At 40.4% G+C, this 13,440-nt stretch overlaps 1 protein-coding gene across 3 annotated transcripts in view; it reads left to right on the top strand.

The window, feature by feature from the left end:
• LDAH (lipid droplet associated hydrolase) overlaps positions 1 to 13,440 on the top strand; it is a 181,313-nt gene that overhangs the window by 133,838 nt on the left and 34,035 nt on the right. For all 3 annotated transcript variants that reach the window (XM_054024435.1, XM_054024434.1, XM_054024436.1), the window contains one exon: positions 2,850 to 3,090. In XM_054024435.1, the coding sequence (XP_053880410.1) occupies positions 2,850 to 3,090 (241 nt within the window). The remainder of the gene's footprint in view (positions 1 to 2,849; positions 3,091 to 13,440) is intronic.

Genomic DNA, 13,440 nt, shown 5'->3' with positions numbered 1-13,440 from the left:
TTTAATTGCAAGTGCATGTGCCATCTCTAGGGTTGAAACAGTGTACCTTCACAGGATCTTTCAACTGAGACCATGAAACACTTTATATTTTATTATCATGACACTCCAATAATGTGTGAGACTATAATGACCATTTTACATATAGGCAAACAGAGGCATGAAAGGTTAAGTGACGTGACCAAGGAGATTCACAGAGTCATTGTCACAGTCTAGAATAGAATAGAACATAGGAGCCCAGAACGTTTGTTCCCCTGCTCTAACCACTAGACTTACTACCTATTTATGTAATAATATTTTCTGTGTGTCTTGGTTGATTTGGTACCATGAAAAGTCTGTTTCCCAAAGTATGAAGAATGATTTCCTTACACTGAGGGACAAGTAAACCTATATGCTTTCGTTAATACTGATAATAGTAATTATAATACTTAGCACTTACACAGTGCTTTATATTGTCAAACTGCCTGGCTGACATTTAAAAGCTGGCTCTGCAACTTTAGTTATTTTAGTAGCATAAAACGTATTCATATCTTTGGTTCTTCTAAGTGGATTCTACTAGTGTAAATGGTATATTATGTATATAGTGTGAGATGTGTTCTTGACTCTTCAAATTATTAATAAAATATAAGTGCAGTAGATGTTAGATATTTGCATTCTGATTAGTTGCAGTAAGTATACATTCAAAATAAAGGTAAGTGTATACTCCAATGCAGATTCTGCATGGAACAGAAGCAACATATTTCTCCTATGAATATTTGTACCATCATCATAAGAGTTTAAATAATCATTTATATTTTGTCAGTTTTATCCTCATGTTATCTGTAAGTAAGTTAACATTAAACTGTGTCTTCAAACAAATCTGGGACTCTGGATGCTGGCAGAGAGCTAAACAGTTGATGAGTGGTTGATAAATACATATATTTTAAAGCTCTCTTTGTATTATGTGCAGAACACACACAAAAAGAAAAAGAAATTTGCCCTTAAATCCCTCATAGCTCCACCTTTTAAACTTGATACAGTACAATTTTAAAAAAATATATATATCAATATCAGCACAGTACAGGAGAGGGAGGGACATAACTACTTTCTAGGTTTTTCCTTCTCTTGCCTCTAAGCTTTAGCAACTTCTCTCAAAGCAGCTAATCCTGTATCTATAAACTGTAATGTCATAGGATTAATGTGTGGCTGAGAACCTGGGTCAAATCTGCTTTAGATCACAAGAGTTTGAGTTCAGCACCTAGCTGAAATATCACAAAACTACCACATAATTTAGTACAAGTTGCATTCCTATACGCCAGCTGTTGGTTGCCTTTAATAAAAAGAGGCCCAGGATTGATTTTCACTGAGAGTATATTTTTCTTTGTCTGAAATCAAGGTAGTCTCAGCTGGAAGACTGTAGGGAGTTCTTAAAATGTTTGTGCCTTCGACATAAATAACCCTTTAAAGTCCTATCTTAAATATAGTATAGAAAATATATTGTGACCTATTATTGGCATTTTCCATATTTCTTTTGTTACCTTATAAGGCCCTGATCCTGCAAGTTACTCTGCATGGCTGGGCCATCAAACCATAACTGAAGTCAGTGGGGCTCCATGTAGGCTAGCAGAGCAGTTTGCAGGATCTAGGTCTAATAGACTGGGAAGATCATTAATTTAAAAACAAAATCCCAGCCTAAATCGTACGATATGTGGAATAATTAAAAGAATCCTTGGAAATCTGGACAGTCTCATAACTAGGCAGAGGTAACTGCTTGCCTCTTCTGCGTTTATGCAGAGTACGTTGTGAAACACAACAAGTCTCCCATAATTACCTAGCACTCCAACGTCCATAATATCTTTGGCTTAGTCTGCCTCCTTCATACTACTACCAGCTATTGCGTTTGTGTATCTTTACAGGTGTTTCCTAAACGAAAGCTCGTGTGATAGTCCAAGGTACTTGAAAAGGGAGTAACATCCGACAATAGATTCCTATAATATATTCTCTAAGAATATTTATACAATCTCTTCAATAAAATAGAAATTAAAAATAGGCATCAGTTAAATGTTTCCTCTTAATGGTTGGTTCATATTATTTTTCTTTTTAGTCTGAGATCAGAGTGTTTTCAGTCCTTATGAGCTAAAATCACCATGCAGCTTAAAGATACATATGTTATAGTACAATATTGTGAGCTGTATTATGCAACATTAGACTAGCACCAGTAAATGTGTTATGTCCTAGCACAGTGGAGTCCCAGTCCATGACCATGGCTCTTAGGTGCTCTTTATTGGTAATACTAATAAATAATGATAATAACCTTGTTTTAACTGTAATTATAGCCCCACTTTACTATGGTTTGATCAACCTTTCTGTAGTTGTACTACCCACTGAAAAGACCATGATGTGATAGCTATGATTTTGAAAAAATCAGTTTTCTCCTGCAGGAAACAATTAATCAGATAAAATCATTAGAATAAAAAACCTGCATAGACACAAAAAAATGACTTTTCCTGTGTACTGCCCTCTTGTGGTATCACCATCATCTCTACGTAACAATTGATTATGTTCAAAGCATTGGGCACTTGCTTCTAAATTGTACTTCGAGCCCAGTCTGGCACCATGCTGAGCACCTCCAACTCCCACTAAAGTCAATGGGAGTTGAGGCTTCCCAGTATCTTGCAGAATCAGGCCCTTATTTGCTCCCTCCAAAAAAACTGGCATTCCATGTAGCCCATAAATATCTTTGCAAGTTAATAGTGCATCTGACAAACTTCATTTCACGTAAAAAGGAGCCTCATTAAAAAAAAATCTGTCTTCCAGAATTTGATACGTTGCTAGAGGACTTTCCTGACAGTCTCTTTCTCATGGCTGTACAGGTTCTCCGCTCTGTGCTGCTGTTTCCAACAATAGAACGCATGGCTCAGTCCCCGCAAGGCAAGCTCCTGACACCTGTGCTTTGCAAGCTTCGATACATTCTGTACATGCCAGTCTACCTGCTGTCATTTCTCCCGGAAAGAGTCAAAACGTCCATGGTGCAATTTGTGCTGCGAGGATTGAAATATCCTGATGAAGCTTCAATAGTTACCTCCCTAAATCTCTTCAGTGTGGATTGTGTTGGTGAGCAGAATATATATTTTTTTTACTATATCTACTTTTTTCCTACCGCTTCAACAAACGAGTGACCTAGCATGCTGTATAGGGCATGAGTCTTTAAAACTGAACTTGAGGTTAAAACAGGAACAAATCTCTGAACAAATTTTAAAGAGAGGCAGGATGTGTATGTGTCCTGAAGTCCTTTTCTCTTCTCAAGTTAAGAATTCTGGAAAGGATACAGCGAAATTTGAACCTGGTCGTAAAATAGTGCTATGAATATTTCCATAAAATGATCCACAATATTTGGAGTTTTAAGAACCTTATCAGAACCAGGGAGTGAATCAAGTGGTTGAATGTTTTGCAAATTTCTTAAACAGAGACTGTTAGGTTAAAAATTATATTTTCCCAAAAATCTATTGAAAAAGAAAATCTTTACCTGTACTATTAGCACCTTAAATTATTAAAAAGAATGCATTTTAAAGTATAATTTACTTTACACCTTTGGAGTTTTTGTTGACCTTTTGCACTTCACGCAGATTGGACAATGAAAATTTGGACATTTGACACTGTTTGTTATAGTCAATTTTTTTCTTTCTAGCTGTAATTAACATTACAAAGTCCTTAGCGGGATGCTATTAAATGCAGAAAAGAAAATCCCGCTGACGTTTACACACATGAGTAACTTTACACCCATGAGGAATTTCATGAATGCTTTACACGTATGAATTTTAAAATTCTCCAAAGAAAGGCAGAAAATCAAAATTCTTCATATGTTGTGGCATACTGTAAAATAAAATAAAATGCATATATAAACTTTGTCCATCTTTCATGGACAAAAGCAGCTTTCAGGTAGGGAATTATTCACCCAAATTCTGCTGAGCATTCCAAAATGAAAATCAAAGCATATTGTGGTGTTTTACACATTATTTCAATAAATTAACACTTGAAAACACTTTGATATAGAAACTGACATGCGGTGATTCATAGATTCATAGACTCAAGGACTGGAAGGGACCTCGAGAGGTCATCGAGTCCAGTCCCCTGCCCTCATGGCAGGACCAAATATTATCTAGACCATCCCTGATAGACATTTATCTAACCTACTCTTAAATATCTCCAGAGATGGAGAGGAAGATGTAGTAAAGTCCATTTGTGTGGAGGGTTGGTTATTTATGAAAGTCTCCAGGTTGGAGAGCTCTTTCTTGATGTTTTTCTGTTTGCTGTATAGGATGCTGATCAGGTGGTTCCTCAGTTTCTTTGATAATGTATGGCATAATCTCTCACTGTGGTCTGTGCAGTATGTAGATAGCAATGGATTTTTCACCTTCAGTCCATTTGGTATGATGTCCATCCGTTTGCATTTGGAAAGGAAGATTGGAAAGGAAGATTCACTTGCATCTGAAGAAGTGAGGTTCTTACCCACGAAAGCTTATGCTCCCAGTACTTCTGTTAGTCTCAAAGGTGCCACAGGACCCTCTGTTGCTTTTTCCAGAGATGGAGAATCCACAACCTCTCTAGGCAGTCTATTCCAGTGTTTCCTGACAGTTAGGAACTTTTTCCTAATGTCCAACATAAACCTCCCTTGCTGCAGTTTAAGTCCATTGCTTCTTGTTCTATCCTTAGAGGCTAAGATGAACAACTTTTCTCCCACCTCCTTATGACACCCTTTTAGATATCTGAAAACTGCTATCATGTCCCCTCTCAGTCTTCTCTTTTCCAAACTAAACAAACCCAATTCTTTCAGCCTTCCTTCATAGATCATGTTCTCTAGACCTTTAATCATTCTTGTTGCTCTTCTCTGGACCCTCTCCAATTTCTCCACATATTTCTTGAAATGCGGTGCCCAGAACTGGACGCAATACTCCAGTTGAGGCCTATCCAGCACAGAGTAGAACAGAAGAATGACTTCTCGTGTCTTTCTCACAACACACCTGTTAATGCATCCCAGAATCACGTTTGCTTTTTTTGCAACAGCATCATACTGTTGACTCATATTTAGCTTGTGGTCCACTATAACCCCTAGATCCCTTTTTGCCACACTCCTTCCTAAACAGTCTCTTCCCATTCTGTATGTGTGAAACTGATTGTTCCTTCCTAAGTGGAGCACTTTGCATTTGTCTTTATTAAACTTCATCCTGTTTACCTCAGACCATTTCTCCAATTTGTCCAGATCATTTTGAATGTTGACCCTATCCTCCAAAGCAGTTGCAGTCCCTCCCAGTTTGGTATCATCTGCAAACTTAATAAGCGTACTTTCTATGCCAATATCTAAGTCGTTGATGAAGATATTGAACAGAGCCGGTCCCAAAACAGACCTCTGCAAAACCCCGCTTGTTATACCTTTCCAGCAGGATTGGGAGCCATTAATAACAACTCTCTGAGTACGGTTATCCAGCCAGTTATGCACCCACCTTATAGTAGCCCCATCTAAGTTGTATGTGCCTAGTTTATCGATAAGAATATCATATGAGACCATATCAAATGCCTTACTAAAGTCTAGGTATACCACATCCACAGCTTCTCCCTTATCCACAAGACTCATTATCCTATCAAAGAAAGCTATCAGATTAGTTTGACATGATTTGTTCTTTACAAATCCATGCTGGCTATTCCCTATCACCTTACCACCTTCCAAGTGTTTGCAGATGATTTCCTTAATTACTTGTTCCATTATCTTCCCTGGCACGAAAGTTAAACTAAGTGGTCTGTAGTTTCCTGGGTTGTTTTTATTTCCCTTTTTATAGATGGGCACTATGTTTGTCCTTTTCAAGTCTTCTGGAATCTCTCCTGTCTCCCATGATTTTCCAAAGATAATAGCTAGAGGCTCAGATATCTCCTCTGTTAGCTCCTTGACTATTCTAGGATGCATTTCATCAGGCCCTGGTGACTTGCAGGCATCTAACTTTTCTAAATGATTTTGAACTTGTTCTTTTTTTATTTTATCTGCCAAACCTACCCCCTTCCCATTAGCATTCACTATGTTTGGCATCCCTTCAGACTTCTCGGTGAAGACCGAAACAAAGAAGTCATTAAGCATCTCTGCCATTTCCAAGTTTCCTGTTACTGTTTCTCCCTCCTCACTGAGCAGTGGGCCTACCCTGTCTTTGGTCTTCGTCTTGCTTCAAATGTATTGATAAAATGTCTTCTTGTTTCCCTTTATTCCCATAGCTAGTTTGAGCTCATTTGGTGCCTTTGCCTTTCTAATCTTGCCCCTGCATTCCTGTGCTGTTTGCCTATATTCATCCTTTGTAATTTGTCCTAGTTTCCATTTTTTATATGACTCCTTTTTATTTTTTAGATCATGCAAGATCTTGTGGTTAAGCCAAGGTGGTCTTTTTCCACATTTTCTATATTTCCTACCCAGTGGAATAGCTTGCTTTTGGGCCCTTAATAGTGTCCCTTTGAAAAACTGCCAACTCTCCTCAGTTGTTTTTCCCTTCAGTCCTGATTCCTATGGGACCTTACCTATCAGCTCTCTGAGCTTACCAAAATCCGCCTTCCTGAAATCCATTGTCTCTATTTTGCTGTACTCCCTTCTACCCTTCCTTAGAATTGTGAACTCTATGATTTCATGATCACTTTCACCCAAGCTACCTTCTACTTTCAAATTCTCAATGAGTTCCTCCCTATTTGTTAAAATCAAATCTAGAACAGCTTCTCCCCAGTAGCATTCTCAACCTTCTGAAATAAAAAGTTGTCTGCAATGCAATCCAAGAACTTATTGGATAGTCTGTGCCCCGCTGTGTTATTTTCCCAACATATATCTGGATAGTTGAAGTCCCCCATCACCACCAGATCTTGGGCTTTGGATGATTTTGTTAGTTGTTTAAAAAAAGCCTCATCCACCTCTTCCACCTGGTTAGGTGGCCTGTAGTAGACCCCTAGCATGACATCACCCTTGTTTTTTACCCCTTTTAGCCTAACCCAGAGACTCTCAACAGTTCCGTCTCAAAAGAAGTGAATTTTGATTTTGTTATAGTAATCTTTTAGAGACATTCTTACCTGACACCTAGACTTTCCAGTGAGTCCTGCTTTCTAAGAAATTGTTTAGACCCCTGCAACGAGCTCTGCCAGGGTAGACCGAGTCACACTGACTTCAGTGCAACTCTGCGCAGGTGGAAGAGTCTGCACTCGATCCTCATTCGCAGGATCAAGGCCTTAGATCGTAAAGTGTCTGGACAGGGAGTGTCTTTGTTGTCTGTTCTGGACAGTGCACAAATTCTAATATATAGTTCCAAGTAAACAGTTAAATAAATCAAGTTATAGGGGTATGGGAGTACTTGGAACCTCACAGAATTAGGCTCAGAGTTACTAAACATTGTTCTCTAAGTAAGGGGCATGTCATCTTTTACAGGAGTTATCGTCAACTTAGGAAGTAAATATAAGATCACAGTATTTTTTGTGTTCCTTTCCTCAGTACCCCAGCCGTGGCAAGAACTCAATTCTAGGATGCGAACATCTCTATCTTATAGTAGTTTTCATCATGCTAAGTGCACTAGTTGCTTTAATTTATCTAACATCTTCCCAGGCAAAGAGACGATTCAGATATAAGCAGCCAAGAATGTCCACCTTATACCTTTAAGACATGCTCCTCAGTTGCTGTAAAATTGGTGTTGCTCCATTCACTTTATTGAGTTAAATCAGGTGCGGGTCTGAAGTCCTGAAGCCAGTCTTGCAAACCCTTATGTAAGTGGGTCTTACTCATGTGACCGTTCATTGGGCCGCATCATGCCATCCGTTTTTAAGCAGAATTCCCCATTGATTTCAGCAAAGAGTACTGTTTGGAAACTGATGGCACTATAAAAGCAGCAGAGTCCTGTGGCACCTTATAGACTAACAGACATATTGGAGCATGAGCTTTCGTGGGTGAATACCCACTTCGTCGGATGCATGTGATGGCACTATGTGGCCCATTGACCTCAAAGGAACTACACGCATAGGTTACCGCTACCCGAGCAAGTTCGGTTTTACAGGATCAAACCCGTAGGTCTTTTTTGTAGATTCACAAACAGGGAAGAAAGAAGGATCATAGCATGGTCATCAGTTCAGCAAAAATATATTTAGCTCAGCAATCTGGCCTATTTAAATCCTGTTGTATGTAACTACTCATCTGTAAACTAGTGTAGCATATGAAACTGTCATAAATGTTGTTCTGATCGACTCCCCTGTCCTTTTAATAGCTATTAAATATGATTCAAAAATGTTCTGAAAATGAATTTGTTTCTCCTCTCCAGGAAGTTTGTGTCGACTCATTAAAAATACACATATTACCTTTGGCACGTACATCTGTTGAATTACTGCAATTGCAATAAAAGCTATGATTAAGGGCAAGAAAAAATGGTAAAAGTTTCCTTAAAAGTAAATGTGTCCATTAAAACAAACTAACCTGCCAGGGATTTGTTACCACATCCAAAGCTTAGTCACAACAATGTGTTTTCTCTCCGCTGAAAGGAAATGAGATTTATAAAACTTAATTATAACAAGGCTTTGAGTTCCGATCCTGTTTTCACTAGAGTCAAGAGTAAATCTCCTTTCAGAGGGAGCAGAAAGAGGGCCTTAATGAGAATTGTCAACCAAAGAGATGAGTGTATGGAGATAGAAAGGTTGCGTTCCTTTTTGCCCACCCCACTACTGATTGAAAAAATATTTGCTCCTACATGTGATCTAAAATAACATTTTGTAATTATTATGTATTTATTCTTTAGAAACCCCAGTCAAAGATCAGGGCCCCATTGTATTAGGCATTGTACTGACATACAGGGATAACAAAACAATAGCCCCTGCCCCAGGGCGCTTACAATGTCTGTGCAGACGGGAGGCAGCAAGAGGACAAACAGACACATGGGCAGGGGGAGGGTGGGAGAACAAGATAAAATAACGTACCTATAAAGATGCCATCTACAGTCCTGAAAGCGGTTTGCTAAAGACTGACACCAAATCATCAAAGACTTACAATGAAGTATTTTTGAGGAAAGGCATTTGAAGTGGAAATGTTATAAATTGCGAACTAATTTTAGGATTTAGAACCAAGTGTTTCAGACCTGCACTAATGAAGAGACAGAAAAAATGTTGCAGTACTGAGAATGGGACTTTATTAGCCTTGCCATTATCTGAAACATAGACAGTCATTAGGTTAGCAAGTAAAAATTAATTTGTAAATTCTCATACCTAATAAAAATAATGATAATATAAAACTGGCCTTGTTCTTCAGTACTGGAACATTTATGTCACTGTAATGTTTTGAAATCTTCTGTGACATGGAAGTATGGGGTTTATGGTGACAGTAAACCACTCTATCTACATAGGACAGGATTTATTGTCCACTAGTTTGACTGGCAAACTTCCTCCATTTGTTTCTGTAAAATTTCCACAAAAGCACAGACATTACATAATGGGTAAACACTGCAAGGCTTTTTAGAGAGGCAGGCTTGTAGGTCAGAGGTTAACGTCTGGATGACAGCGAAGATACAGATAAGCACAATAGCAAGAAAAACCTCCAAATGGCCCATATGCCCGGTCATCCTTTGTGATCTTGAACCTGTGACTTCTCTTGAGGAATCTCCCTGTTTGTTTAACCTGTTTACAGGCCAGGGGAGTAGCTAAAATCTGTGGAGGGGATAGTTTGCTTTATGGTGTTTGGAAAGGATGGGGAGGAGTGAAAAAATCATAACTTGGAAAACAGCATTTGAAATTGTTTTAAAACATCATAAAAATTAAGAGTGGAGACAATAATCTTCCTTTTGCTATATTCTAGAGGGCTGTGAGAGGATATAAAATGACATCGAAATATACTGAGCCACAGAGTTTGGATCCAAATCAAAACTTCTCCAAAGTTTGGAGCTTTTTAGATCCAGGATTTGGGTTTGGCTGATTATAAGGTAAAATTTGTCAAAAGTGTCATAGGCACTTGAAGGTAGTTAAGCAATTAGATTGTTTTGAGAATTTTACCCCTGGGGGCAATTGGGACGTTTGAGTCTGGATCTGGGAAAGTTTGGGAATGCTCAGATCCCAGGATTTGTTTTTGATCCATCTATCTCTTTAAAACAAAGAGACATTCAATAATGGCATATTAGCTACAGATGGTTTATTTTGTTGCATTCAGCAGAAAACAACATGATCTGAGTATTCGGGAAAGCTTTACCTTTATTGCCAGTTAGGGAAGCAGAACGTTTAGTGGTTAGCGAGGACTAGCTGTCAGGACTCCTGGATTCTAACTGCAGCTCTGCCACTGACTTGCTGTCTTATCTGAACGAGTCATTTCCCTTCTCTGCCTCAGTTTCCTTATATATAAAATGGGAAGCTTCCTTGCTGGTAATGTTGTTGGAGCACTTTGAGATTAAAACATTACCGAAGTGCTAATTGCATGACAGCATCCGGTTCAGCCTGCCACACGAGCATTGTGAAAACTATTCAAAACTATTTAACATCCACCTTTCCCAGACCTTTTTTTAATTTTAAATGTTTTAAAAAGTATACTAGGCAGTTCGTTTACAAGTCTGTCATTTTAAATGATGAAATACAAATACTTTCCCCTTCAATTCTCAATGACAGTTTTCAGACTTAGGAACCTAAAATTAGGCACCTACATTATCTTACTTTTAAGCTTGATCTTTGCTTTGAAATGAAGACAGTATCATTTACAGAATGTATTTGCTTGCCTTGAAAAGACAGTCTTAACTCCTAAAAGATTATGGGCCAAATCATTAGCTTGTGTAAATGGACACAGCTCTGCTGAAGTGCACTGATTTGCCCGTAACCGCCTGGAAACTAAAATCCTCTGTACAGTTACGAGGGTGTTGCCTACAGTGTTCTACTAATGCCTTTCACCTTGATTCAAGGAAATCATTTTCCTGTGATGATGGTGGTGGTGGTGCTGGGGATGGTGTTATTATTCATTATATTAGGGCCTAGAGCCCCAATCATGATCAAGGTCCAATTGTGCTAGGCTCTGTACAGACACATAGTAAAAAACCATCCTAGCCACAAACAGACAAGACAAAGAAGAAGGAGGGGAATCAGACACACAGAGAAGTATAGTGAGACACCCAAGCTCGCACAGCAGGGCAATTTCTTCGGATAATACTGTAAGCCTTAAATAACCCATTCCAGTATTATAGGAGAAACCTTGCAAAATTTGTGTTTGCCTTGATAGCCAGAGATTCTGAATTTTGAAGGTGAAGTTTAGTTACAAGTCAAGTCAGTGAAATCAGCATCTTGCCTGCATGATTAGACAGTTGCATCTGTATAGCATGGACCAGATTGTTACAGCTGTACAGTAGGAACCAGTGTGGCCATGGAGAGAGGTCTCCTCCCTCTTTCCCTTCCACCCTAGTGCACTCATGCAAGTGCTAGTCACAGTGGCAACCCTTAGGCTTCTCTAAGGGCAGGTCTACACTTACAGTGGTGTGTAGAGTACAGACACTGCACATCCAGCTAGCATAGGTATAAATAGCAGTGTAGAGAGTGAGGCACTGCTTAGGTGAGTAGACTACAGATATGACAGCACCCTGTGCATATACACCTCCACCCCGATATAACCCGGTCCTCGGGAGCCAAAAAATCTTACCGCATTATAGGTGAAACCACGTTATATCGGGTAGGGAAGGCTGTGCCTCCCCAAACAGCCTGGCCCTGCCCTCTATCCGACCCCCACCTACTTTCCGCCCCTGACTGACCCCTCAGAATCCCTGACCCATCCAGCCCCACCCTGCTCCTTGTCCCCTGACTGCCCCCTGAGACCTTCTGCCCATTATCCAACTCTTCGGCCCCGGCCCGGCACCCTTAACACGCCACTGAGAGCACCGTGTCGGAGCTGTCCCTAGAGGGGTGCGGGGCCCGGGACAAATCAGCCTCCCCACTAGTCTCCTCACCGTCCGTCCAGCACTCCTGTCCGCCCGGCCGCCGCTTGCCTCCTCACCCCACCTACCCACGCGCCTGCCCACCGCTCGCCTCCCCGCTAGTCTCCTCACCGTCTGTTCGGCGCGCCTCCCTGTGTCTGCCCGACCACTGCTCTCCTGCTCACCATCTTCCCGCCTGCCTGCCTCCTCACTCCCCTCCTGCCTGACGCTCACCTCCCCATTCGCCTCCTCACCCTGCTTGCCCACCCACCTCCCGCTCACCTCCCACCCTTAACATGCCGCTCAGAGCAGCGTGTCGGAGCCTGACCCGCTGATCCGCCGGAGCGCGCAGCCCGCTCCCCAGAGCTCTGCTTTACCGCCTTGTATGCGAACCCATGTTATATTGGATCACGTTATACTGGGGTAGAGGTGTATACCCTAAACGGCTCTGTGGGTGTCCAAACAGTGCCTTCCACATCTACACTGCTATTTTTCACAGTGTAGTGTCCCACTGCCTCCCTGCTGCCAGAGCCTTTCCCTGACACAGGGAAAGGCCCTGGTAGAGGGGAGGCAGTTAGGGAAAGGCTCTGGCAGTGGGGCGCTGCCAATCTTTCACTGCTGTCTCAGAGTTGCACAGCATCTGATCTCCCTCTCTTCTTACCTTCTGACTAATGGGGGTTCAGAAAGGACTTTCCCTCAGAGCAGGTTATTCCATAGCTGCCTACTGCAAGGTGTCTTAAACTTTTCCCCTAAATCTGCTGCTACCGAATACTGTCAAGAGACAGGACACTGGACTAGGTGGTCCACTGGGCTGACCCAGAATGGCAAATCCTATTCTCCTTTGCTCCTGCAGTCACAGAGCCTCCACAGGCCTTTCTGTGCTGCCACAGTTGAGCCTCATACGGCATGACATTTTAAATTATTATTGTAATATGTATTTTTGCGAGGCACTTAAGAGAGTGTTTCCTTACCTGTGGAAATACAGTAATATTTTATCACCTGCCTTCCAGGAAAAGGGGCTAAAGAATAACAGCCTTTCATATTTTCATGCTTCCTCTGCTACTGTTTATTTTCCTGTGCGATGCCTGACTAAAATGTTTGCTTAATGTTGTCAGACAACTCACCTTCCCAAGACAGCACTTAAACACGGACGGAAAAATCCCACATCTGCTTTATTCTCTCTGTGAGTGAACTAAAGTTTTCCCAATTTAGGAATAGGATGCTCATATTAAATTATTGGAGGAAGGTGAATGACTTTTATATATTTACAGTCCTGTTTATTTTTTTAAGTCACTCTGCTTTCTAAATGTACCCCACTTCCAAAAGAAAGAGAGATAAAAGTTTAACAAGGGCATTTTATTACTTGTAAAAGCTTTTATTTTCCTACAGATGCCCTGTGCATGTATATAGGAAAAATAATACTAAATCTGGAAAATAAACCAAATGGGAATATATATATTATTTTCCAGATTTATTATTCATTTTCTTTTTCAAAGAAAAAACATATTAAATACTGTCAGTTTTATTCTCATCATAA

Source organism: Malaclemys terrapin, chromosome 3, assembly GCF_027887155.1.
Source record: "Malaclemys terrapin pileata isolate rMalTer1 chromosome 3, rMalTer1.hap1, whole genome shotgun sequence".
Classification (NCBI taxonomy): Eukaryota; Metazoa; Chordata; order Testudines; family Emydidae; genus Malaclemys; species Malaclemys terrapin.
Note: the sequence above shows the minus strand (reverse complement) of the source record. Positions and strands in the feature narration are given on the sequence as shown.